General features: G+C 43.2%; 1 protein-coding gene across 1 annotated transcript in view; it reads left to right on the forward strand.

Annotated features, from left to right (window-relative positions):
* Window positions 1-24,389, forward strand: part of LOC128350960 (WD repeat- and FYVE domain-containing protein 4-like) — a 286,030-nt gene extending 261,641 nt beyond the window's left edge. Inside the window, exons 44-51 of the mRNA XM_053309906.1 lie at window positions 1,598-1,745; window positions 3,893-4,050; window positions 7,134-7,292; window positions 9,648-9,827; window positions 12,650-12,832; window positions 16,014-16,095; window positions 19,543-19,654; window positions 22,316-24,389. Coding sequence (XP_053165881.1) covers window positions 1,598-1,745; window positions 3,893-4,050; window positions 7,134-7,292; window positions 9,648-9,827; window positions 12,650-12,832; window positions 16,014-16,095; window positions 19,543-19,654; window positions 22,316-22,382 — 1,089 coding nt within the window. The 3' untranslated portion in view covers window positions 22,383-24,389. The remainder of the gene's footprint in view (window positions 1-1,597; window positions 1,746-3,892; window positions 4,051-7,133; window positions 7,293-9,647; window positions 9,828-12,649; window positions 12,833-16,013; window positions 16,096-19,542; window positions 19,655-22,315) is intronic.
* The last annotated feature ends 2,397 nt before the right edge of the window (window positions 24,390-26,786 follow it).

A 26,786-nucleotide genomic window follows, 5' to 3' on the forward strand; every position in this document is an offset into this window, starting at 1 on the left:
AGTTAGAAGAATTGGCCGTGCCCAATCAGGGGCCACACCTCACGGCCCCGACATGCCCCCCGCATTTGACGTCAGGCGTGGGGGGGGGCTGGTTATGTTCCCAAGCGGGGGCCGTGCAGCCCCCGTTCGAGAGTTAAATGGCCGCTGCATTCATGGCGTGGCCAAGAGCAGCTCTTCCCTGCCTTTAAGGGGAAAAAGGCAGGGAAGAGCTGCTCCTGGCTGCACTGCGAATGCAGTGCCAGCCTAATGCTCCTCCACCATTAAACTATTTAAGCATAAATCCATTGTTTTCAGCCGGGTACAGGAGAGGATTAAAGGTCTCTTTCTCTCTCTCTTAGAGAGGGCATTTTCTCCGCTCCCAGTAGGATCGGCAGAGAGAAGATGAAAAGCAAAGGGAAAGGAGGCACAAGAGTTGTCAATGGCTCTCACACTGAGACAGCCCTACTAATATATTCCCTATACATTTATTCTAAATAGGCTGTATCAGCTATTTCTGTTTACATACAGGTGAAACTCGGAAAATTAGAATATCGTGCAAAAGTCCATTAATTTCAGTAATGCAAATTAAAAGGTGAAACTGATATATGAGACAGACGCATTACATGCAAAGCGAGATAAGTCAAGCCTTAATTTGTTATAATTGTGATGATCATGGCGTACAGTTCATGAAAACCCCAAATCCACAATCCCAAAAAATTAGAATATTACATGGAACCAAGAAGACAAGGATTGTAGAATAGAACAGTATCGGACCTCCGAAAAGTATACAGTGTACTTTGCTTGATTGGCCAGCAAACTCGCCTGGCCTGACCCCATAGAGAATCTATGGGGCATTGCCAAGAGAAGGATGAGAGACATGAGACCAAACAATGCAGAAGAGCTGAAGGCCGCTAATGAAGCATCCTGGTCTTCCATAATACCTCATCAGTGCCACAGGCTGATAGCATCCATGTCATGCCGCATTGAGGCAGTAATTGCTGCAAAAGGGGCCCAAACCAAGTACTGAATACATATGCATGCTTATACTTTTCAGAGGTCCGATATTGTTCTATTCTTCAATCCTTGTCTTCTTGGTTCCATGTAATATTCTAATTTTCTGAGATTGTGGATTTGGGGTTTTCATGAGCTGTACGCCATGATCATCACAATTATAACAAATTAAGGCTTGACTTATCTCGCTTTGCATGTAATGTGTCTGTCTCATATATCAGTTTCACCTTTTAATTTGCATTACTGAAATTAATGGACTTTTGCACGATATTCTAATTTTCCGAGTTTCACCTGTAGTCAGCAATGCTTCTAATTCATTCAATGACATAGACATAGAAATTATCCTAGAGTTACATAAACCAACAGGAAGTCTAACAATATTAACCTGGCCTGCTACTTGCTCTAAACCCGTGATGCTGTTGAGGCAGCACAATATAGCTGAGATTCCCAAGGAAAGGACTCATTCCATTCTAATTTCACACACTGCATGGGCCACTGGGGAGTACATTTGTTTAGGACCAAAAACAGATCCTGAAAACATTGTACAAAAGGACATCTGTTAACTTTTGGTGATGGGTTTTTGCTACTTTCTTCTTCTTCTTTGCAGCTCTTTACCAAACCACACCCAGCCAGGAATGCCCTGGGGAAGCATCCTTCAGGGAGAGAGGGTATACTGTTCCCTTCTCCGGCTAGTCAGTTGCCTCCACCGCTCAGCAGCCTGCATAACCTGAAGCTCTCATCTGTTGCTCTTAAAGGTATAAACATTGTAATCCTTAGAGTACTATTGTTTGTTGGAATCAGAGTCCCTACTATTCAGAGATCTAGAATTGAAGAACTAAGAGCTAAACTAAGGCAATAGTATGAGAGAGACCCTTATGGCCAACTTATGCAGCCTCTTTACCCTTGCTGGAGGTGGCCGCTAACACTTTATGAGGACATTGTGGTACAGCTTGCAGCTCATGGCATCCTCATTTTTCCTGTGTTAGTTTACTGCGGAGTGCAAACATAATATCATATAGATGGGGAAAGGATGAGATGTTTGATTTGGAGCTACTCTTGAGCATGAACAACCAAGAGCAGACCTTGTGGTTGTAAGTACTACAATTCTCAAACTGGCTCTTGGGATTATTTACAATGAATACCCTGGAATTAGGAATGGGCAGCCACTGCAAGCCCTTCTTTTTTCAAAACGTATCCAGCAACAGTGGGAAGATTTTGCAATGGGGTCTCCCTGGACATTGCAGTGATCATGGATGTCTAGGGCCACTAGGAACCATGGAAAATGCAACTCTTGTGGTGCTTAGTGCCTCTTGATGCTGCCACACATTCCTGCACAGTGTTTAGGCCCTAATTAAGGCCTCATCGAGCCTTCCTCATTGTTGCCAGGTACATTTTGGAAAGAGAAGGGAGTGTTTAGCTCACTGCACAGAGATGGGAACCTGGAAAACCAAGTTTAAGCTTCATATAATGTAAGGCTGTCACTGGAGGCATGTCTGGTATCTGAGTGGGGTATAGGATCTGGCATAAGTGCACCTGTCCTGCACACACCCACATCTCTACCATTTATGGTGCTGCACTCATGGAATTGTGCTGGAGGCATAGCAGCGATGGTGGAGACCATGTCAGCAAAAGGAGACTTCCACCAAAACCTGTGCTATTCAGACTGGTGTAGTTGGGGCATAGGACTGCATCCTACTTCTGAAACATTTTTGTTAGTTTTAGAGAGTTTTACTGCTTTTAAAAACATTAAAAAACCCAAAGCCACTTACAGCAAGGAAATAATAATTTTAAAAACAACCATAAACAAACAGAACACAACAATAGCAATAATAAACATTCACAAGCAGTGATACCTGATAGTGGCTGCTGGCACACACCCATGCCCCCACAGTCGGTGCATGCCCCTAGCACCTTCTGCTGTGGGCTTGGCCCAGTGGTGAGTAGAAGGTGCGTGCTGAAGGTGCTCCAAGTACCTTCCTGTCTTTCATGCCTCCTGCTGCCTCAGAAGCAGAAGAGGCAGGGGATAGAGATGTGCATGAACTGCGGTTTGAACCCTATTTCAAGCACAATTCAGGAGTCGGGCCTGGGAACTTTAAGAAAGAGGAGAGCAAGTCCTTACCCACTCTCCGCCGCCCCATGTAGCTTCCTGCTGGAGTGACACACATCCCAATAATCCATGCACAGCGCCAGCACACGATGCCTGCTAATGCGTGGACTCCATGTGCATACTGGGGATTTGGGGGCCACACCACCCCAAAAGGAAGCTGCATGGGGTGGCAGAGAGCAGGTAAGGAGCTCCCAGACTCTGCTCCCAAACTGTGCTCGAACTGCAGTTTGAACATATCCCTAGAGGGATTCATCAGGGGCATCTTTAGGACATGATTAGGGATTCTGCACCTGCCTGGATGTACCCTGCACCTGTGCAATGTCCAACTGAAAGACCATGGCAAAGCATGGGTGCATGGGCCTCATTTTTAAAGCATAGACATGATCTCGGTTAACAGTGTGCTCTCCCTTAAACCCTGGCTAAAGGCCAGGGGAAAGAGTCGGGCTACCCATGATGGCAGCACTGTGATCGGGCTTGTGCAAACCCAGGTTGGGCTGCCCTAGCTCAGGATTTGACTGCTTGTGTCCATAGCCTTTTAGGCTAGACCTTAGGAGGAAGGTCCTAAACTGTAAGAGCTGTTTGAAAAGTGTGCCTCATGGAATGATGGGCTCTCTTTTCCTGGAAGTATTCAAACAGAGGCTGGACAGTTATCTATCACAGTTGCTATAGCAGTCTCCTGCACTTGAGTGAGTTGAATTAGAAGACCTGCAAAGCCCTTTCCAGCTCTAAAATTCTACGATTCTATAAAGAAACTACAGGAGCAACAAAAGAATCATCTTCCTTTTTCCTATGCAGAGGAGCTTCATGGACCTGTCGGCCACATCGTATGTACTGAAAAGGGAATTTTAGCTGTGGGAGAGAACAAAATTTTGCTTCCCCCTCTGTGGAATAGAGCCTTTTGCTGGGGATTCGGTGATTTTACCTGCTGCCTGGCTGACTATGGATCAGACAAGGTAATTAAATATACATTTGGGGGTAGTGATGCAAGAAACGTGATTAATTATGGGCTCAGACAATCTAAATAGTTGTATGGCTGGTGGTTGTTGGTACTGAGATTTGGGGAGGATAGATGGTCGAGGGAATCAGCTTCCAAATCAGCTGGTATCAGTAACTGAACTAAAAGACAAAATTTGGTCTGTGCCTTATTAATGTAGAATCTGGTTGACCATCTTAGCACTTTCCTTGAAAATTTTGCTGTATCCTCCTGTTTCCTATCCTCCTTCACCATCTTGTACCTTCTTAACTTCAACTCGTTTAGACACTGGCTGACATCCAGACTAATGATGCACCAGTGCAACAGGAGAAGCATCAGTGCTTCTGAAAAGTTCAACTGATTTAGCTCCACTGCTGGCTCAACCATCTTCCCTTCCTCAGGAAACATTCTGTGCCATCTGAAGATATGTCCTGAAGGATTGTGCAGCCCTCAGGAAAGCATTTTCAGGGGATACAGAGGCTTCTGGAGGACAGAGAGGTTGTCAATATTCTCTCTCTCTCCCACACAACATTAGTTTGGGTCTCTTCAGAAGCACTGGTGCTTCTACCAGTGCTTCCCTATTGCAGCAATGCTTTATTAGTCAGGATGTCAGCCACTATATTTAACTGTGTTTCTTATACACTATTCTGTGTTTCTGTGTTATGTTGTTCTGTTTATTTTACCAGTACTGTAGATCTTCATCTACATGAAAGGAATACTGTATAGTGGCTAAGAAACTAAGCTATGAATCAGTTAACTGCCCAGAGTCGAAAGTTTGGGCGGTCTATAGATATAGGTATAATATTTATATATATAAATATAATAAGTCCCAGCCTGAATTTCACCTCTGCCATGAACTCCCTAGGTTGCCTTAGACACTTCCTCAGCCTCTGAAATATGGAAAGAATAGTACTTACAGGGGCGTTTTAAAAATCACAGGATAATTTTAAAAATTACAGGATAAATACAGAATTATAAGAAGGTCCTATGAACATATGAAAATGCTATATAAATGTTAAGTTTTATTAGTTAAGAGATAAACCTACGTTAGTAGTCTCTGTTCATAACATTGTGATTATTATTTTTTTACTTTACTCCAATCACTTTGCCATATTCTGACATGAATATTTAGTGGCTGACATCCTGACTACTTTTTCATGGTTTGGGGGGACATTTCGTGGTTTTGGGGGGGCAGTCCTAGGCAAATGTAGATCCCATGGAGTAAACAGTAAACAATTTCAATGATTTCCACCATATTCTGACATGAATATTTAGTGGTTGACATCCTGACTACATTACTTGATAGATGTCCTACTGAAATTAAGTAATCCTAAATACTATTGAGAAATGTAGTTTGGATGTCAGCCAGCTTTTTAAATCTATCTGCCTTACCTATCAGATATACCTGTCTATCAGATATACCTCATTACATGTGGGGATTCCATTCCTCGCCTGCTACCATTCCATTCCATTCCTCGCCTGCTACCGCCTGCTACATTATGCCGAATTGACCAAAAATTGACACACACACACCCAAAAAGGTTAAAAAGCAGCAAGATTTTGAGCTTTTTTTCTCTTTTACCCTTTTTTGTCCGTTTTGGAACCTAACCCCTCCCCCCCCCACACACACCATTTTCCATAAGCATAATGCCTTGTTACTCACGGTAGTAGGTGAGGAATAGAACCCCCACATGTAACAAGGTATATCTGTATATATAAGGCAGATAGATAGAAAGCTGGCTGACATCCAGACTAAGTTCCTCCCTACTCGGAAGTTACTTGAAAGGATTACTTAATTTCAGTAGGACATCTGTCAAGTAATGTAGTCAGGATGTCAACCACTAAATATTCATGTCAGAATATGGTGGAAATCATTGAAATTGTTTACTGTTTACTCCACGGGGTCTACATTTGCCCAGGAATGCCCCCCCAAACCACAAAATGTCTCCCAAAACCATGAAAAAGCACAGGAAAATATCCTTAAAAAAAAAATTAGCCACAAAATGGCTCCTCCTTTCAAAATGGCAGCCAGAAGTGACCTCCACAGTAACTTCCAGCCCATTAGGAACCTTGGATATGTGGGTTTTAACCCCCTCATATCCATGTATAATAAAATCAGGTGTCAGACACCTGCAAATACGTTTTGGATTATTGCAATACAGAATACTTATTTCGCAGAAATATGCTGTTCTGACTTAGGAACTGAACTAGTTTCCCAGGCTGGTCACTTCTCCCATATACAGGTGAAACTCGGAAAATTAGAATATCGTGCAAAAGTCCATTAATTTCAGTAATGCAAATTAAAATGTGAAACTGATATATGAGACAGACGCATTACATGCAAAGCGAGATAAGTCAAGCCTTAATTTGTTATAATTGTGATGATCATGGCGTACAGCTCATGAAAACCCCAAATCCACAATCTCAGAAAATTAGAATATTACATGGAACCAAGAAGACAAGGATTGAAGAATAGAACAATATCGGACCTCTGAAAAGTATACAGTGTACTGTGCTTGATTGGCCAGAAAACTCACCTGACCTGACCCCATAGAGAATCTATGGGGCATTGCCAAGAGAAGGATGAGAGACACCTGTTTGCAGAATTGCTGAAGGCCGCTAATGAAGCATCCTGGTCTTCCATAATACCTCATCAGTGCCACAGGCTGATAGCATCCATGCCACGCTGCATTGAGGCAGTAATTGCTGCAAAAGGGGCCCAAACCAAGTACTGAATACATATGCATGCTTATACTTTTCAGAGGTCCGATATTGTTCTATTCTTCAATCCTTGTCTTCTTGGTTCCATGTAATATTCTAATTTTCTGAGATTGTGGATTTGGGGTTTTCATGAGCTGTACGCCATGATCATCACAATTATAACAAATTAAGGCTTGACTTATCTCGCTTTGCATGTAATGCGTCTGTCTCATATATCAGTTTCACCTTTTAATTTGCATTACTGAAATTAATGGACTTTTGCACGATATTCTAATTTTCTGTGTTTCACCTGTATGTTATCCCTGCTTTTATGTTTGTGCTTATAGTTTTTCCTTTATGCAGAACCTGGTCACATTTGAAGCAACCGCTGACTGGGGGGATTGCCTCTGTGCCGTGTGCCCCACTCCAACAACACTCATCACCTCTGGAAGCAGCTCTGTGATGTGCGCCTGGGAGCTCTCTGTGACCAGTGATGGAGCCACCTGCTTAAATCTGAAGAAGGTACCACATCCTAGCTCACATTTGGCAGCAGTTGAATGACCTGATATTAGAGTAAAGTCAGCTGACTCCCATTAGTTGCCATTCTCACATTCACAGGCATTTCCTATGCTATGAAAGGTGATGAATTAGTGATGAACTTGGTGAAGGAATAGACACAGCCCCTCTCCCCCCGCCCGCACTATGGCTGGCACACCACACTGGTAAGGGGGGTGCTGGCTAAAAGGTACGGGAGGGCCGGGGACAGTGGGAAGAGAAGAGAGGGGCCCGGTGAAAGGAGACATGCCAGGGCAGGGTGGAGAGAGGAAAGGCTGTGGCAACAACCATGTGGCTGGTGCCTAGGTGGGCTGCACTCACCACCCGCTGCCTGAAGGTTTCAAAAAGAAAACAGAAAAGGTTGGTTTTTTAAAAAATTAACTGTTACAAGAATCAGTTCCACCCTCACCCAAAGCAGGCAAGTATAAAATTTTACAAACAAGAACAATTTGGGGGCTTTATTTAACAACATGTTAAATAATGTTAATGTTCACAGATGCATATTAAAACAGTTGTTAGTAATATAGTTCTAGTGCAAACTAATTGACAATACTTGATGCTCTTGGGCTGGTTCAGATGTCACACAATTCAAAGAACAGAAGCAGCTCCAGTCATATCAAAACTGATGTGTGCAGCCCTTTATGCTACTGCTTGTTTTTTTTAAAACAAAAACAAGAGAGGGAGAAAAGGGGTAAATTGCCCCAGGGTAAGATCCCCAACATTACCAGTGTTATCTACTGAAAGCATTGGAGAGGACTTGCAAGAGGAGACTATCCTTTGGGAACTTGGTAAAAGCAGGAATTGAATGGAATGGGCTAGAATAAAAATCAAATTGGATCCCAAAACCAGTGGGATGTGTTGGGGACACAGGAGAACAATAGTTTAGCATTTGAATATTTTCAATATTACACTTTTATTAGCCCCTTCAAGGGCAAAAATAGAACAGAAGAGTGCAATAGTCTGAAACAGCCCAGGCTATTGCACTTATATTATCCCCTCCACAGCCAGAACAGTGTGGGAAAGCCCAGAATGACCCCCTAAGAGTCAAACTGCATCCCAAAAACAGAGGTATGTGCTGCAGACACTGAATAACGATATTATAGCACTGAAATATTTCCAGTAGGCTTTTTTTAAACCCTACCGTATCGAAAATAGATTGGAATGGTGCAACCGCCTGAAACAGCCCAGAATGGCCCCTGAACTGTCAAATGGCATCCCAAAAAGGGAATGGAGTGGAATTGACTCCAGACACTGGAGAAGACTGTAGCACTTAACAGCTGTGGGGCCATTCTGGGTTGTTTCAGGCCATTGCTCTATTTCTGACACTGAAAGGATTAATAAAAGTATATAATAATATAATAGTTATATCGTAAGTGTAATAAAAGGAGTGCAGCTTGACTGTGAAGGCAATTTTAAGCTGTTCTGCAGTTCCAGCTCTGAAGGGATGTGCGATAACCCAAGCTTTTTGGGCTGTTCTAGGCCAATTTTTGCTCTGAAGGAGTTAATAAAAATGTAATACTGGAAATTTTTCATTGCTAAAATATTGTTCTCGTGTCTCTCTAACACAACCAGTTTGCGTTGTGTTAGAGAGATCCAGTTTAAGACAGTTTAAGCTATTTTCATATCTATCTAGCTATCATATTTCTATACCCACTGATACGTACATCTATTAACACGACATTTCAGATTTAGCATCGGTGATGATTGTGCTATTTAGCTATTTAGCCTTTCAAGTTCACAGGCTGATCACATTCACTGAAAATTCTATAGGTCTAGTGGAAGCTTCCCACCAAGGAATGATTATGTTACTTCAATGCTTTAAAAAAACCAAACAATCAAATATCTCCCTAACTCCCTAATTCATACTCTGCTCTAAAATTTAATCAGTAAATTTAATCACTTTAATCACACATCATGTTTTACTGGTTTGATATGACTGGAGCTCTTCCTCTCTGCTTTGAATTGGGGTAAGTCCTCAAATCCAGGATAGGTCCCACAGCAGAGATTTCTCTCAGAAGGTGTTGCCCTCCTTCCAGGAAATTACTAGGGGGTGGGGTTCAATTAATCCAGATTTGTGCCATCCCTAACATCTAATCCCCCTGCCACATATGTGTGTACATGCGCGTGTACACACACACACACACACACACACACACACACACACACACACACACCCTCCTCCCCATTCCCTGCCCCTTTCTGATTTTTTTCCTCTCCCTGTGGGAAATATTGTTTGTCTTTGCTAAACTGAAGACTATGTTGTGGCTTCCTCCTAAAGTAGCATCTCTCTTTATTGTGGTATTTGTTTGCTTTGTTCCCCAGCCTTTGTATGGACACACAGAGTCTGTGACCTGCTTGGCTGCCTCCATGTCCTATAGCATCATTGTGAGTGGATCCGTTGACAGATCCTGCATCATCTGGGACCTGAACCAGCTGACACATATCACCCAGCTTCCTGCTCACGAGGCATGCCTCTCGGCTGTTGCCATCAATGATTCAACGGTAAGATACTCATTTATCATCTTTTTCCTGACACATCCATGAACATTTCATGATGACTTAATGGGTGCCCTTCCCTGCGAGAAACCATCCTGAGACGCGACAGATTGATTTTTCTTTTTACAGAGGTTTCTAATAGTATCCTTAATGCTGAAGGGGGCACTAAAAGCGGCCTCTGAGGCAGAGGAGCCAAGGAGGAGGTGGAGGAGGATTGTTACAAGCTGTTCTCTCCAAGCTAGGTTTAGCTTTCAGGAACTCATGCACTCCTGTGTACTTGGTTACATCATACACTCCTTGCATGTACTTCACTTTGTCTGGCATCTGGGTACTAGCTGGTACTACTGCGCAAGCAGCACAGTGCATTCAGGGATTCCCCCTCAAGCTAGGCACTCTCTGTATATGCTTGGGTAAAGGGTGTGCTCATGCCCTTTAACTCAAGTTAAAAAATTCGGGCTACCCACTTAGGGCTGCTTGTGTGAATAGTCAGTGTCTAGAAATTCAGAATCTCTGAAATCAGCCTACATAGGAGTTGGTGTGATATAGTGGTTGGACTTTGACCAGAGAGAAATGACCAGAGGTTTCCACTTGCCACAAAGCTCATTGGGTTACTTATTTTGGTCCAATCACATTTGCTTACCTTACAGGGAGGCACGGGAATAAAAATGCAAGGGAAAGACCATCTGTGCTTCCCTGAAATCCTAGTAGGAAAGGCAGGGTTTACACATGAGTAACCCTTATGACCCTGGAGTTGAGCAATCCCATGTTACTTCCACTAAAGTATGCTAAAGATTCCAATAGAAAAAGGACTTAGAATTAATTTTACATTGATACTCACTGGTCAGAATGCATTACATATTGAGAGAACAGAAGTATAACTAAATGGCTAATAGCTTTGGGATAGAATTATTATTACTAGCTTAACCCACGCAAAGCATCTGTGCACTAGTACTTGATTGCTCCCCTCACCCCCGCCTCAGCCCCCCTTACCTCAGAGATCTCTCCACCCTCACCTGAGCCGCACTCCTGCTTTTCCTGCTCCATCCCATTGCTTCCATCCCCTTCAACCCTCTGGATCACTCCTACATCCCTTTACTCCATTTTACTCCAGGGGGCTCCAGGTCACAGCTGTAGCATTGCTGGCACCTGTTGGCTAAACTGCAGCCCTCTATCCCCAGAAACCTCTCTACCTTCACACAAGCCCCACTCCTGCTCCTCCACACAGGCGCAGCAGCCACGGTTGACCGGGCCCCGCCATGGCCGCTCGTTCCCCTAACCCTAACCCACTGAAAGGCCTCGGCCTTGCCTGCCTGCAATGGCTTCGGTAGCCCCAAACAGCAGCAGTGGTGGACTGGGCTCTTCCTTGCTGCCAATAGGCACCGCCATGGCCGCTCGTTCCCCTCAGGCTGCTGACAGGCTCGGGTCCGTCCCTCACCCTCCCTTCTTTTTCTCTCTTTCTCTCTTTTGGCTATTAAAAACATACCCCTGCTTAATCAGAAAGCAGATTTCTAATAAGTAGATAAATGTATAAATGTACAAGCTCTTCCCCTCTGTCTTTCTAACCCTCCCCTCTCTCTATTTCCCCCTTCCTGAGTTAACAGATCTTGTTGATCTTGTTTCCTCATCTAATTCACACAACGACAGCCTCCTCCCGAAGGGACTCTTTCCTCCCTCATGACCTCTCTCTTCGGAGATCCCTGCTCACTATCCTTTTATATAGAGAGATTCCTCTCTTCTACAATCAAGAACATCTTCCGACCAGTAACAGTTGCATGCCAACTGACCTTAACCATCACTGGCTCCTCCCCCCTATAACCATCACTGGCTCCTCCTCCCACGGTGCCACAGGCTCCTCCTCCCTTTCTGCATGTGGAATCCCCACTGCCTGATCAGGTACTTCTGCTCGCAAACTCTCGCGAGAGCTGCCACACACAGGATTAGAGAATAATATAAACAGATTATAGTTATATGTTTTACTTAGTTGTATGACAGAATATAAATTTGTCTAGATTTAATTGCTCTACATTTGTTAACTAGCATATTGCTCATGAACCTTTTTAAGCAGTTTTGTCAGGGAGTTTTAGGAGGTTCCTACTCTCCCCACTTATATTGTTACCACTCCTATGCCCAATCCACACCCACCTCCCTTGCTACTGCTCTTCCTTGCTTTCCTGCTTGAATAGTTGGTTGGTTTGTATGTTCGTCACTTTATGAGATGTGCATTATTTTAAAATGGCCAAACAATATGTGACGTTGAAAGCATTATTATGCTTCCATTTTCCTCTTCTTCTTTTTTTAAGGCTTCATGGGGAGTGAAAACCTTACCACACCACCACCACAAAACTGCTATTTGCCCTGCTCCACAGCTGTTACTAAAAAGAAAAACAAAAGATGGGAGAACAAGGGTGTGTGTGTGTGTGTGTGTGTGTGTGAGAGAGAGAGAGAGAGAGAGAGAGAGAATGCTGTGTGCCATGAGATTCTCAGTGGTGTTGCACCAGTGCTCCATGGTATTACGAGCTGCTGAAAGCAGAGACACTTTTTAAGGAGGTGATTCTCTTGTATTATGCAGGGGGAGAACAACTGCCACTGTCCAACAGCATCAGTGGTTGTTGCTAGTGTCTATTTTGTCTTTGTTTCTAGATTGTGAGTCCCTTGAGGACAGGGAATCATTTATTTTTCTCTGTAAACCACTTTGAGTCCCTTTGTTGAAAAGTGGTATATAAATATTTGTAGTTGTGTATAAATATTTGTAGTTGTGTGCAGTTGTGTTTTGGACAGTATCTATGGTTGTCTCATGCTGTAAAGTAATGCCCTGTGGTGTGTTTCAGGGTGACATTGCCTCATGTGCTGGAGCATCCCTACATCTGTGGAATGTCAATGGGCAACCTCTGGCTAGAGTCAGCCCTACTTTCAGCCTTGGAGCAACAATTTCCTGCTGCTGTTTCACTGAGGTGATGGACTGGAATGTTCACAGCCTCATAGTCACTGGGGACACAGGTGGCAATGTGCAGGTAGGCCTTTGCAAGGTAGGGTTTCTATTAGTATAGACTCCTTGTCTTGTGAGAAAGTAAAAAGGCCATGGTGTGCATGTGTTGAGTCAGGGCTTTCAGAAGCCAGCCTCCAGCATTTTACTTCCTGCTCTATCAGTGCTGTGGTCCCTCAAGAATGTTAGGTTCTGTAGGTCCAGAGTGTTCTCTAGGCTGAGGTGTCTGAGCACTGTCTGCTGACCCCTAGTGAAGATGCACTAGGCCTTATAAAACCTCTGCCTCCGCGCCAGATCTCCAATCTGAGCAACTCTGCCCATTGAGCAGCAGCATAGATTTCCTCCCCTCCCCCAAGACCTGATCTCCAGCCCATCCTCAGCTACATGTCTTGCCTCCAGTCCTCTGTTTCTTGTTTCCTAGTCTGTCTAGTCTGCTATCCAACATCAGCCTGTCTACAGTTGCTGGCTGGCCGTGTGGGGGCAAAGAAACAGATTCTGTTGGCTGGCAGCTGAGAGGGCTTCTGTAGCACAGGGTGGCACCCTTTAAGATGCAGTCAGGTAGAGCTGAGGTGCAAATGCAAAGTCATTTTTCCAACCACACATTATGTATAGTTCCAGTCTCCTTTCCCAGCAGGATGTTTTTGTTTGTTTTTTAATGAAAAGCAGCTGCAGGTTCAAGTGGAAAGTATGGAGAAGTGGCTGTTTAATCGCTTCCTTGCCAGATATTTGTCTGCCAGCCTAGTGGCTTTTCTGTTCAAGTGGAGAAATATATGGGTCTCTAAAACAGAAAAGTGTCTGAGATGGTATTGATTTTGAGTGACAAATGTCTGGTCAGAAATGATTGAGCATTTCCTACCTGGAAAAACTTTTGGGGGAAGTAAGAAGTGAGAAGCTGTTGATGTTGAGTACATTTTAGAAATTGGGAACAACTGGGACAGAGAGCAAATGCAAATCCCAAGTTGAGCCACATCTGAAAGAGTCAGGACATACGTCACTTGGAAAGAAAAAAGCCTTATGCTAATTCTCTAAAATATATGCAGATTTTAAATAATCTAGGGACAAAATGCAACTGCAGGAAAGCCAGGAAGTTATTGAGCCTTCCTGCAGTACCTTCAGTACTGGGCTCAGCTCACAAGAGAGGGCACAAGAGAAGCAAGCACCTTCATGTCTAATAGTCATATAGAAGCGAGAACTTCCACATGACTATTAAGGCAAAGAGCTGTCCCCAAAATGGACTCTGACAACCCTAATGACACCGCATGTGGCAGTAGAGGGGTGTGAGCAAGTTATGAGCTGTATATAAGCACAATAAATTTGAAGAAACCTGCGGGCCGTTCATATGGGGCTGATTTAATAGGGTTCCTGTTGGTTCCTTCCAAAACATTTCCATATACCATTCATGCCATGCGCTGTTCAAGTCCGTGTAGGGTGTATCACTTCCAGAGTGGTACACTGGGAATGTACCACTCTTAGTGAACATAAGCAGGCTTTTCTTAAAGCCGAGTTTTTTGTTTTGTTTTTTAACATCCGCTTGGTGATCTTGCGGAACATCATTCTATGCATACAGGGCAGGTGCACAGAACATGAGGTGCATAGAAGATCACCAAACAAATGTAAAAATGAGAAAAATAGAGGGTGGGGGGAGTGAGTCTTTAAGAAAAGCCTTCTTATGTTCACCATAAAGTGCCACTGGGAGTCAGAGTGAGGAGGCTTTTCAAAAAGAAAATAAAGGAGATACATTTTATTTAATGAAGAAAACAAAATGTACCATGTGGGTGCATAGAATGATGTTCTGCAAGATCACCAAGCAAATGTTTAAAAAGAAAAAAGTGAGGCTTTTAAAAGAGGCACTCTGTCAGCATGGCCTCTCCATACAGTTTCTCAGAAAAAACATTGGTGTTGTTGGATATATCAAAATATTCCAAAAAGCCTCTGCAAAAAGTGGAACTTTTAAGCACAGAGATGGTACAGGTTAAGCTCCAGTGCGCAGGGGGAAACCCGAACCATGTATGGATTGCTCCCTGATAGCACAGACTTCAACATAAATCCACCCGATGTGTGGCCCACCCGCCCTTCTTGTGGTGAAGCAAAGTAAAATCGCTGTCTGGGAACGACCATGCCAGCATGTCTTCTGCCTTTCCAAAGCTGCCTTTAATTGGGATTGTAACATTTGGCCAATTAATCAATTAGATACATCAGTTGAAAACCTTTTGGCTATTAAAAATATACCCCTGCTGAATCAGAAAGCAGATTTTTAATAAGTAGATAAATGCATATAAATATGTTTAATTCAAGTGTTTACAACTGTGGGTACTAGATGTCATTTTGGAAGAGGAATTCCCCTTTTCCCTCATACAAAGAATATATGAGAGAAACAACACCTGGGGCTGTTTCGTTTAGCAAGAAGATGGGGAGACATGGTAGGGGTCTATAAAATCATGCATGGTGTGGAGAAAATGGATAGAGAGAAATTCTTCTCCCTCTCCCGTAACACTAGAACCAGGGGTCATCCCATGAGATTGATTGCCAGGAAATCTAGGACCAACAAATGAAAGTACTTTTTCACACACTGCATAATCAACTTGTGGAATTCTCTGCCATAAGATGTTGTAACAGCCAACAACCAGGATGGCTTTAAGAGGGGTTTGGATAATGGAGGAGAGGTCTAGCAACGGCTACTAGTCGAAGGGCTATAGGCCACCTCCAGCTTCAAAGGCAGGATGCCTCTGAGTACCAGTGGCAGGGGAGTAACAGCAGGAGGGAGGGCATGCCCTCAACTCCTGCCTGTAGGCTTCCAGTGGCATCTGATGGGCTACTGTGTAAAACAGGATGCTGGACTAGATGGGCCTTGGGCCTGATCCAGCAGGGCTGTTCTTAGGTTCTTAATTCCTCCTCTATCGCTTCTCGGCCTTTTGGCTAAGATCAAGTGTAGTAATCGCTTCTCGGCCTTTTGGCTGGGAAAGCATTCTCTACTAAATTCCTCCTCTAAGGTGGTGCCTCTGGTGATACAAAGATACATCATCTAAAAACAAATGTGTTCCTCCCTCCTTAAGAACTATTTCAATCATATGCAGATTTAATTGATTAATTAAATCAGAAGTAAACCTAGAGATGTACATATCAGGTGGTATAGAAATAGGATAAATAAACAAATTTTGTTAATCAGCCATGATTTCTTTTCTTTTAATATGTTTTCTTCTGCTTTACAGGTCTGGAAGCTTCAAAATACCTCACACCCATACCAGAATATAAGATCACAGGAAGACTCTCTTAAATGCAAGGCAAACAATGGTAAGAACAACTTGAACATAATCTCTCTGTGAAGGAGATGATACTTAGGTTTGAATAGGAGGGTTTGTTTCCTAATTCCAGCCTTCTACTGGGCCCCCAGCAAAGCTGTTGTAACACCGCCTGAGGCTCAGTGCTGGACTTATGGCGAGATTAGAGAATTGGAAACCAACCCATTTGTTTCCTTATTGCTCCTAAAAGGAATTCCTTTGAAATGTAAATGTGTACATTGAAACCCAATAAACTGCAATGATGCCTGTCCCAATGGGGTTTTAAACAGTTATGGCAATGAAATTTCTAACAAACAAAATTAAAGTGAATTTCAAGGTTCCTCTCAAGGAGAAATGTCAAGGGAAGCTAAGCAAGTTTAGATAAGACAAGCGCAATGTCTCCTGCTAACTGAGCAAAGAGGCACCTTTTTAAAGTGGTGATTCTGTTTATTTAGCGGGGGAGAGCAACTGGCACTATCCGTACAGCATCCCTCCAGTGGCTGTTGCTGGTGTCTCTCTTATGTTTCTTTTTTAGATTGTGAGCCCTTTGGCAACAGGGAGCCATTTTTATTTGTTTATTTGTAAATCACTTTGGGAAATTCTTTTGAAAAGTGATGTATAAATATTTGTTGTATTTTCTGTATTCAGGAGGCATTGCATCTAAATTAGGCATTAAATCCCTAGTTTAAAACTGACCATTTAAAAATGCTGGAGCATAAACCTTGCATGAAGGGATTGGCTCAGTGGAGCTCACTTTCTTCTCTCGCCAATCTGGGCAGAAGTAACTTTGCAAGCTGGGGCTCTGAGAAAGAAAGCAACTGGTGAATAGCTACATGGCTGTGCAACCTTCATGGACATATTTCCACGTGGCACAGAGGATTTCCACGTGGCCCCTTCCCCAGGGTGCCAGTGCATCAGTTGAAAAATGTTGTTAGCCTGTTCCTCTCACTGCACTGGTGCTTCCTTGCTCTAGATGTCAACCACTGTGATATACAACGGCCCGGAGGGAGGGAGGGAGGAAAGAGTGCCAAGCTGGTGGCCCTATATTCACCATCTTAATATCTACACTATGGCCATTTCCAAATCCATATATTTAAATAACTTAGGAAAGGTAGAACTTTGAAAGGGAGAGAACAAGAGCAGCTCCAAAAATACTGAATCACCTTTTACTGAAGTCATGCAAGCTGCCTTGAATTTGACTGCCTTAGGAGTTTACAGCATCTTTAGCATCAGAGTGGTCCTTGCATCAGCATCAGTGGCCATTGTCACTGTGGTCATCAGTGGCCAATATCAGTGTCCAAAATTAGGATGTGGTCACCCGTTTCAGTAGCCATGCTACCTTTGGCTGCCTTTGAAGAAGCTGAAATGGGTATAGAATGAGGAAAGCTCACTTCTCCAGGCAAGGGGACCTCATGGAAGCTCATTATACTGATAGTCCAATATGTGTGCCTTATATGACTTATGGGAAAAACCTAAGATGTTGGCCTGACAACTATATCACTTGGCCTACATATCTATATATTTATTTCTCCTAGGCGTACCCATCACTAATCCCATGCATGGCAGCTCTCACGAGAGTTTGTGAGCAGCTGCCAGACTAACGACGGGGATGGGGAGAAAATGGCAGCTGGGATAAGGAGGCGGTGGCAGGCCAGCCTGGCCGCCAGGAGCAGGCAGCAGTGGGCGGGAGAAGCGGGCCAGGCGGGCCGTCAGAAAGGCCAGGCCGGGTGGGCCATCAGCCAGTTTTGCTTAATTTCCTTTGTCTTGCCAGAAGCTTCTCAGCTTCAATTAAATGTCCTTTCTAAATAACAGTATCCAAATTGAAGTGTCAAATGCATTTGGACAGGCATCCTCAGAATGAGATGTATGTTCATGATATGCCAAATTTATTCCCCTAAGTTTCACCTGAGCACATTTTAGGTCCAGAGTAAGACCTTACTATTTGATTAGGAGAGTATTCTAATTGTTACAAAGGAAACAATTAGAAACTTGTTACAAAGGAGAGGAATATGCCCTCAGCATATGCACAAATCATATTTCAAAAGAAAAGAAAGCTTCCCCTGTTCGGGCAGCATCAATAAATCTGGAGATCTGCCAAGACTGCATGAAGCCAGCAGGGGGCTCCCAGTGCAAAGGTTTCTTCGGTACTACTTGTTTATTGAGCTCAAGAAAAAGGGAACTTAAAATTTCAATGTAAAATCCCAGCACTTAATATATAAATAAACGGCACCAGAGTTCAGCTTCTCTAACACATACAGCAGCTGCTAACAATTTGGTTTTGGCATTTGTGTATATTTAAATTATTTGTACTCACACACACATATACACACAACAGTTGGCAAACTGATTTATGGTGAGTATTACACAAATGTGCAAACACATTCTCTGCTGTTCTTTAAGGATGGAGACATCCAATTTCTATAAGTTGCATGAACTGACATACAGTTAGCAAAACAACAACAACATTTCTTTCAGGCAGGGAGGCATGTTTATGAGGGAAATGTGGCTCTTGTCCAGAAAAGTTTCTAAACATAAAGAGCCCCATTCCACCTCATCTGCTCTAGTCATACATGACTTCCTGAGAATGAGTGGACAGAAATGTGTGTGTGCTGGGTTTTTTTAAAAAAACAACCACCACAAAACATGTGTATCCCGTTCTTTCTCCAAGGTTCACCCTGTGCTGAGATGGAGCTGTGCACTGAATCACACTGGCAGTCAGAATTCCTTCAGCAATAAAATGGCCACATAGGAATTCCACACATGCATGCATGCCTACCAACAATGCTAATTGCTTCTATATCCAAGGCAACATCTTTCACTATCTAATGGGCTTAATCCTAGCAGCCATTGGAGTCTCTGCTCCCTCACCATTCCATTTGCTTTCAAGATATTTTCAACAGGCAGAAATTCCCCCGTCTCTTTTGCAACATTAAAGTTAAAAACGATTAATCCAAAATGTGGTCATTACAAACACAGAAGTAACAATGATTGAGTTATGGTTTTTTGCACACCGTTCTTGGCATTTAATTATTGGTTGTATTATGAACAGATTTAGATAAGTTGATAATACCAGATCTTCATGTAATTTGTTTTTACTGGGCAATTATGGGCTGCATTATATCCTGGCAGCAAGGTATTCTGGGGCATCTTATTAAGTACTGAGCCAGTAAACACTGATGAACAATTTTGCTGAACTAGGCATGCAATTTAGAAAGCAATAATACACAAATCCAATTTAGCCCACAATTGATACAGCCACACGTCAGCACATGTAACTATCATAGCCTGCAAATTCAATTGGGACAGACCCTTCTGGCAACAGCACTGGCCAGGATTAAATATATTTGTTCCCCATTTAACAAGTTGCTGACTATAAATAATATTTGCTACTACCCACTCTCCCCACCCAAAATGGAGGTCCCCAACCATTTTCTGAATATTTATTTTTATATCACAATAGGCAACAAGGCTGAAGAACCATTTGTTCTCTGTCAAGAGCTAGATCTCAGTGTGACTCCATCCAAGAGGCCTAGAACAGCCATTCCATCTGTCACAGCCTTGGCAGTTTCCAGGTAATCATCTCAATTGCAGTATCTACTGTGGCCAGTAGAGGACACCCTAAGCAATGAATTTTGTAATCTTTATAGTTTCCTTGTGAAGTTGTAAGATAGTCCCTTTATCTGAGGTTTGGTAGATATCCTATTAGCAAGCATAAAGTAAAATGGTCCAGTTTTAAGGGGAAAGGAATACTGAACTGCCCGTAGTTTATCTTCCTGCACCCCTATCGCTTACAAGGTGTTTCCCCCCCAGCTGGCTTTCAATACTTCAAATAAACCAATTTGGAGAAAAGCACCTTGGGGGACAGACTACAGGAAAATAAACTGAAGACAGGAGTCAGCACCAGTGTTCCCTATAAGAGGGATTCCCAGATGTTGTTGACTACAACTCCCATATTCCCCAGAAAAAGGCCATTGCAGCTGTGGATTGTGGGAGTTGTAGTCAACAACATATGGGAATCTCTCTTACAGGAAACACTGGTGTGTGCACACACACACACACCACTCATGAACCCTTTTGCTCTTTAAATATTTGGACACCACCAACCTGCTTTTATCTGATCCAGCAGATAAAACATGGATTTGCTGCTACCCTGTCTTTTTTGGCTCTTGGGTTTGAAGAATTATATCTTTTATTATTTTATTTCTTTAACATATTTTTATACTACCCAAAACTTACGTCTCTGGGCAGTTTACAATAAAGTAAAAACAGAAAAAGTAAAACATTAGTTAAAACAAAAGAACAAAAAAAAAGTTAAAACGTTACAATTTTAAAATTTTAAAATAATATTTTAAAACAGTATTAAAACTATTTCTCTCCCTCCCTCCCCCATGTGTGTGTGCACATGTGGATGATATACTGTAGCATATGCGCTGGAGTTACATTTGTTTTAGATCAATTGAACAAATTGGGCTAGTAACCAAACAAATGCCAGAGCAGCTAATGAGTTCTAAATGACATGTACTCATTTTGCTACTAGTGAAAATAAGATAAATGGAGATTACTGAGGCAAAAGTGAGAGCAGTCCATGTACATGGAAAGGTTACATGTATTTTTAGTCCAAGTCCTGGACTCCAGTTGCAGCTCTTCCCAGCCTCACATCACTACCCAGCCTCACAGGAATAATCCCAGAAAGATCCCTTGAGATCTGAGCACAACTATTTTTGACACCTCATTTGAAGCAGCAATGGATGTGTACACTCAGAGGAAAGAATTGCATTTCCCAGGAGCAGAAGAATATCTCCCTGGTGCTGAGGGCAAGTGATACCCCCACAAAAATCTTAACTGCAATTTTGAGGAAAGATTTGGACACAGCAGGGTAGAACATGTATTTTTGATCCTATAGGCCAAACTATATGTCATAGATCATGTGTGTTTGAATTTTTAAAGCAGAGCCCTGATTCAAACTGGGACCACAGTGGAGATTAGGGAGGCTTCAACTCTTTACCCTACACATGATACAGTTTGTGCCCCCTATTTTCAAGGGGAAAATGGGTGCTATTGGGAGCTTTTTCCTCATGCAAGGACCAAATGGTTTACTGCCATTTGTTCCACAGACCAAAGAGTGAAAAATGGGGTATGATTTGCTATTAGAATGATTGCTGTTAGATAGATATAGATATAGATAGATATATAATAAACAGCAAGGCTAGGAAGCATAGAAGTACACTGCAAGATAGAGTGCCAGAGCCTAGCTAAGTCATCACCACGTGGGCTACTTTAAAAGGTTTGCCCTCACCCCTCTCACTGCCAGACCAGTTCAAGCTGGTTCGGTTGGACTGACCGGCCCAGCCAGTCAGTTCAACCAAACCAGTTTGCGGTCCTGCAGTTCAGTCCAAATTTGGACCAAACAGTGAAAAACAGTCCCCACTGGACTGGACTTATTCCTAAAGAAAGTCAGGACTTATAAGCAGGACTTATTCCCAATGAAAGACTACAGTGATGACACAGTCACTGTCAGAGCCTCTCCTCTTTCACTAGCAGTGTGCAGGGAGTTGGGGGAAGGACGGAATCAGATTTCACACCCCATTAGTGTAAGCCACCATTTCTAGGGACTTGTTGCTCCCTGCAATGTTCCTGACGTGAAAATGTATGTTGTATATCTTAGATATGTATAATCTTCTTTATATATATATATATATATTTCTCTTAGGCATGTCCGTCGCTAATCTCGTGCAGGGCAGCTCTTGCAAGCTGGGGGGTGGGGGAGGAAATGGTGTTGGGGCTGTCCAGCAGGCAAAGAAAACAGCGGTGAATGTTGGTGGCTGGCCCAAGGAAACAATGATGGTAGAGTCAGGCAGGAGGGAGGACGAAGATAGATGGCGGGTGGGCTGGTGAAGAAGACGGCTGGCAGCGGTGAGGGAGGAAGACAGCCGGCGGGGCGGGGGAGGAATACAGCTGGCAGCGGGGGGTGGGTGGGAGTAGAAGGCAGCGCGCAGGCGGACAAAAAAGCAGCAGTGGGATGAGGGGAGGGGAGAAAGTGGCAGGCGCAGATGCTCTGCACTAGAGGCACAGAGGTGCAGATGCTCTGCACCCGGCCCAGCTAGTTCACAGCAATATTCTTAATTGAAATAATCTTAAAAATATTTTTATTCTAACTACAGAATGCATTTCACTGCAAACCATCAACCATGCTATTCCTAAAGACTTACTTTCTCTGTCTATTATCTTCCAAGGAATTATTCCAAGCTCCTGATTGGTGACGAGAAGGGGAAAGTCTACTGTTGGTCAGTGGATGGATAAGAAGTAGCATCAACGGGTCCTTATTGGCCTATTTCAACTTAAAGAAATTTGTAACTATGCACGTACACATAGTGCATGTATGGTTTGGACATAACCCGCATTGGTTGAGCGACATGAACTGCTTGTGTCAGGCAGGAGCAAATGCTTTTTGTAATGCCCAAGTATTACTTGGGTAATACTATTTTATTTCAGCCCAGGATACTTAAAAATGAAGTATGAGCCCAAATATTTCCTCCTCCTTCCAATCCCAGTCAGCCTTACTGAGAGATTAAGAGAATGTATTTTTATGTACCAAAACATGCAGTTTCCTGGAAGCTTTCAGGAACTGTGATCAGATCTCGCAATGTATTTTTCTTTCATTAAAAGCAGCCCCACCCCCATTTGGATCCATGGTGAGTGAGGCACTAGAGCGGGGTGTTTAAACACCACCTAATGGTGCAGCAGGGAAGTCACTTGCCTAGGGAGCAAGAGGTTGCTGGTTCGAATCCTCCAGACTATGGGAAACCCCTATATCGGGCAGCAGCGCTATAGGAAGATGCTGAAAGGCATCATTTCATACAGCGTGGAGATGGCAATGGCAAACCCCTCCTGTATTCCACCAAAGAAAACCACAGGGCTCTGTGGTTGCCAGGAGTCAACACCGACTCAATGGCACACTTTACCTTCACCTGCATCTTAAATTACTGCTTCCCTGAGGCTGGTATTAGGTACAATATGGGTACCTACATTTTTCTCCTCAGCAGTTAAAAGCAGCTTTTGGAGGGGAGGTGTTTGGATCAGAACTGCATCAAGAACTCCCCACCCCCACCCCTGCTGCCAGCACCACAGCTCTGATCCAAATTGACCCCCATCGTGGCTGCTTTAAATGGATGAAAAATACACTGGGAGATGAAGTCCTGGCTTTCCTGCTCCATGTGGTATTTGATCTGGAGAATTCTATCCTCCCCCCCCCACACACACACCCCGCCCCTCGCCATTCAGAGACCATTGGTCTGATGTGTCTTGACTGTGGGGTTTCCTAGATTTGCTGTGACTCTTTAAGGCTTTTTTGTTTCAATATAAAATAATAAAAGGTATATTCTGCTTATGCTGCCACCACACACAGGTGTAATTTCTGGTTTCACTTTTAACAGTACTAAAGTTTGTATTTGCAAGTGTGATTCAAGGTTTCAGAGTATTGATGCTTAACTTGTTTTATGTATAACTTTGAAGCTGGTATTTGACAACTTGACAGTGGCTGGTGTATGCTTGGTGTATTGCTGGTGTGTTTCTTAAAGATTTCTTATAAATCTTTATAAAGTATTTATAGGACTATGCATTATGCTTTTCTGCTGTTAGACCCTTTCTTTCTTTCTTTCTTTCTTTCTTTCTTTCTTTCTTTCTTTCTTTCTTTCTTTCTTTCTTTCTTTCTTTCCTTTACAGACCAAATTCCCCTTTTCCTCACTCCTCCTTGAAGTATTGTGAATATACCACTCCTCACAATTCTCCCCTTACAGTACAAGCAGCATTAAAGGTCTTCAGTTCTTAATTGGCTTCTTTTTATTTATAGAAGTCATACTGAGATATATATATTTAGCTGTATCACTCCTCATTGAACTAGGCTAATTTATTCCTTTATAGGTTTATAGCTCGAAGAGCTTAACTCAGAACCAGCTCTTTTCCCTAAACTGTCTTATCTTTTTGAGAGTCAGACACCAAATCTAACTCACCGTCTCATAAAAACGCGCAACCATCTTCTCCCAATATTCTATATTCTTCTTGGGCAACTCAGGGGGTGCTCTACTAACAAGCCATGACTGCACACCTTATGGTCCATTAACCCTTAAATGACCGAACTCACACTTACCAGGTCTTTATTAACCATAAGATAAAATAATATAAAACTAATACAAAGCTTATTCAAGGTTAAAAAAATACTCATTTCTCCACAATGACACAAGTACTTGGGTTACTAAAATATTTACTCTTCTACAATAAAGTTGTATATACACTTTGTATTTCCTGAAATGACCCTTTGTATGTTTTTGTATGTTTCTTTGGTTTTTGTATTAAAGAAAGTAAAATTCCTCCTTATTGTGATCGGCTAAAGGAAGTGCAGTTTACTTTTTGCCCCCACACCCATAAAGACACAAGCTGGGAATTGAAAGAAAACAGCCACAACTGGTGCAGTGGTTAGAGTGCTGGACTAGGACCAGGGAGATCTGAGTTCAAATCCCCATTCAGCCATGATACTAGCTGGGTGACTCTGGGCCAGTCACTTCTCTCTCAGCCTAACCTACTTCACAGGTTGGTTGTGAGGAGAAACTTATGTAGTATACTGCTCTGGGCTCCTTGGAGGAAGAGCGGGATATAAATGTAAATAAATATAAATAAATAAACTTTATTGAATTAATAAAGCACATGTAAACATATAGACTTCAACATTACATACTAATATGATTCCCTTTTAATTTTTACCCCCTTTGATTTTTGGGTGTACTTTTTAAATAGAAAAAAAATAAGCAGCGAAATTTAAGCCCACTTTTTTGGGGGGGTTCTGCAAAGATTAATCAACATTGCAAGCATGGGGACTGGCATTCCACCCACCCCCAGAAGCATGTGTTTAAACCTATTTAAACCTTCTGCTGAAATCTATTGGGCAAATGCACCAATCCTCCTGCTTAAATCTATTGGGCTCAGAATGATATCCCAGCCCTAAGGTCAAGGATTGCTCATCCTAACCACTCAAGTGATGTCAAGTTACCTGGAAACCTTGTCAACCTCAAGCCATGAAGCTTTTTGAGGCCGACAAAGCTTAAAACTATTGGGGTTTTGGCAAAGCACCAAGGAAGCTACCACTCCAATTACAGAGTGCAGAGTTTAGTTGTTGCAGCTATTTAAGTTACTGTTACACGCATGGAGATCCCTGTAGATTCCAAGTTACTTAACTAGTTTATTGGTGAAGTACCTTTGGGATAGGAAAGACCTATCCTATCTACTAGTTACATAATGATTGGGGGAGCGAGGGAGAGGGGGAGAGAGAGGGGGGAGGGGAAAGAAAGAGAGAGTTGTTTCCCTCTTATCTCTGGGAGAAAAGGAAGAGGACTGACTCACTACAGGAAGTGCTTGAGGAGTCAAAGCAGGGGTCATAGAGCAGAGGAAAGCAGGGACAGCTAAGGAGTCCCGCACTAGTTATCTCTGCTCCCAATGCCCCATTTGGTCATTAGGATAGTTGGTGCAAAAGGTCGATGCACTGGAACTCCATCCCCAACAAGAACTCCCTGAGCTGCAAAGCCTCTAGGGCTGGCCTAGAAGTCCCTTTATTTGCCATGCATACCTACCAGCGCTCACCTAGTGTCTAACCTAAGTTTCAAGAGACCCACACTGTTCCTGCCAGTTATGACCAGGAAAGTTACCTAACTAAGAGAAGCAGTGTGAAGTAGACAAAAAAGAATCCCACAGGGACAAAAAAAATTTCCTACCTGGCCCCCAAAAGAATGACCAACAAAGCCGAACTGTGGCTTCGGGTGGGTGGGATGCTGTTGGGTGACACACTGTTGTGGGTGGGATGCTGTTGGGTGACACACTGTTGTGGGTGGGATGCTGTTTGTCAGCTGAATGGTGGCTGAGAGAGAGCTGGCACAATGCGCTCTGCTTGGCTCAACTTCCCTGCTGTCTCCTGGAGGCCTTACAGACAGGACTTTTAATTCGAATCCACTCTGGATTGAATTTACCAGTCCACATATTAGTTTTGTTTATCCCAACATCCGTCCCTGTGGGGATAAATCAGGGATGAGTACAACACCCAACTCTGCTTTTCCCCGAATTACTGTTTAGAATTACTACAGATTCTTGCTTGGCCTGGATTATGTCAGGGTTAAAAAAATCCTTTATTTGCAGCAGCTTTTTTTTTTTTTTTTAAGCCAAGCTTTCTGGTATTCCCCGTTGCTTCTCTCAAGATGTCTGGAGTGGCCATTGGCAGTAATTTGGCTTTTTTCAAAACTCATTGAAGCTTTGAAGGGGAGTTTGGCAGCTGTGCCATCTGCTCTGTGTGATTTGCAATTACGAGCACAAGGGATGGGGCGGGCAGGCAGACACAGAATTCCGTTCAGGTGCCAGCTCTCCTTACTTCCCATCTCCCAAGCACTGAGCAAAACACCATCTGAATCCAACTGAAAGCCAAGCGAGGGGGCTGGAAAAGGGGAGAACAGCCCCACTCCCTCCTCAGAGGATCCACTGCCACTGCTGCAGAGCAAGGGGAGGAGCAGGCAAGATACTGGTTCTGCATCACTAGGCAATGTGGGATCACTAGGGAGGGAGGTGGGTTGAGTTAGAGACACTAGGGGAAACGCAAGGTTTCTGCAAACGAGAGGTGGGGAGCAGCTGCTTCTTCCCACTAAAGTATCTGAGCTCTAAATGATACAT

The sequence above is a fragment of the Hemicordylus capensis genome, chromosome 3 (genome assembly GCF_027244095.1).
Source record: "Hemicordylus capensis ecotype Gifberg chromosome 3, rHemCap1.1.pri, whole genome shotgun sequence".
NCBI classification, from domain to species: Eukaryota; Metazoa; Chordata; class Lepidosauria; order Squamata; family Cordylidae; genus Hemicordylus; species Hemicordylus capensis.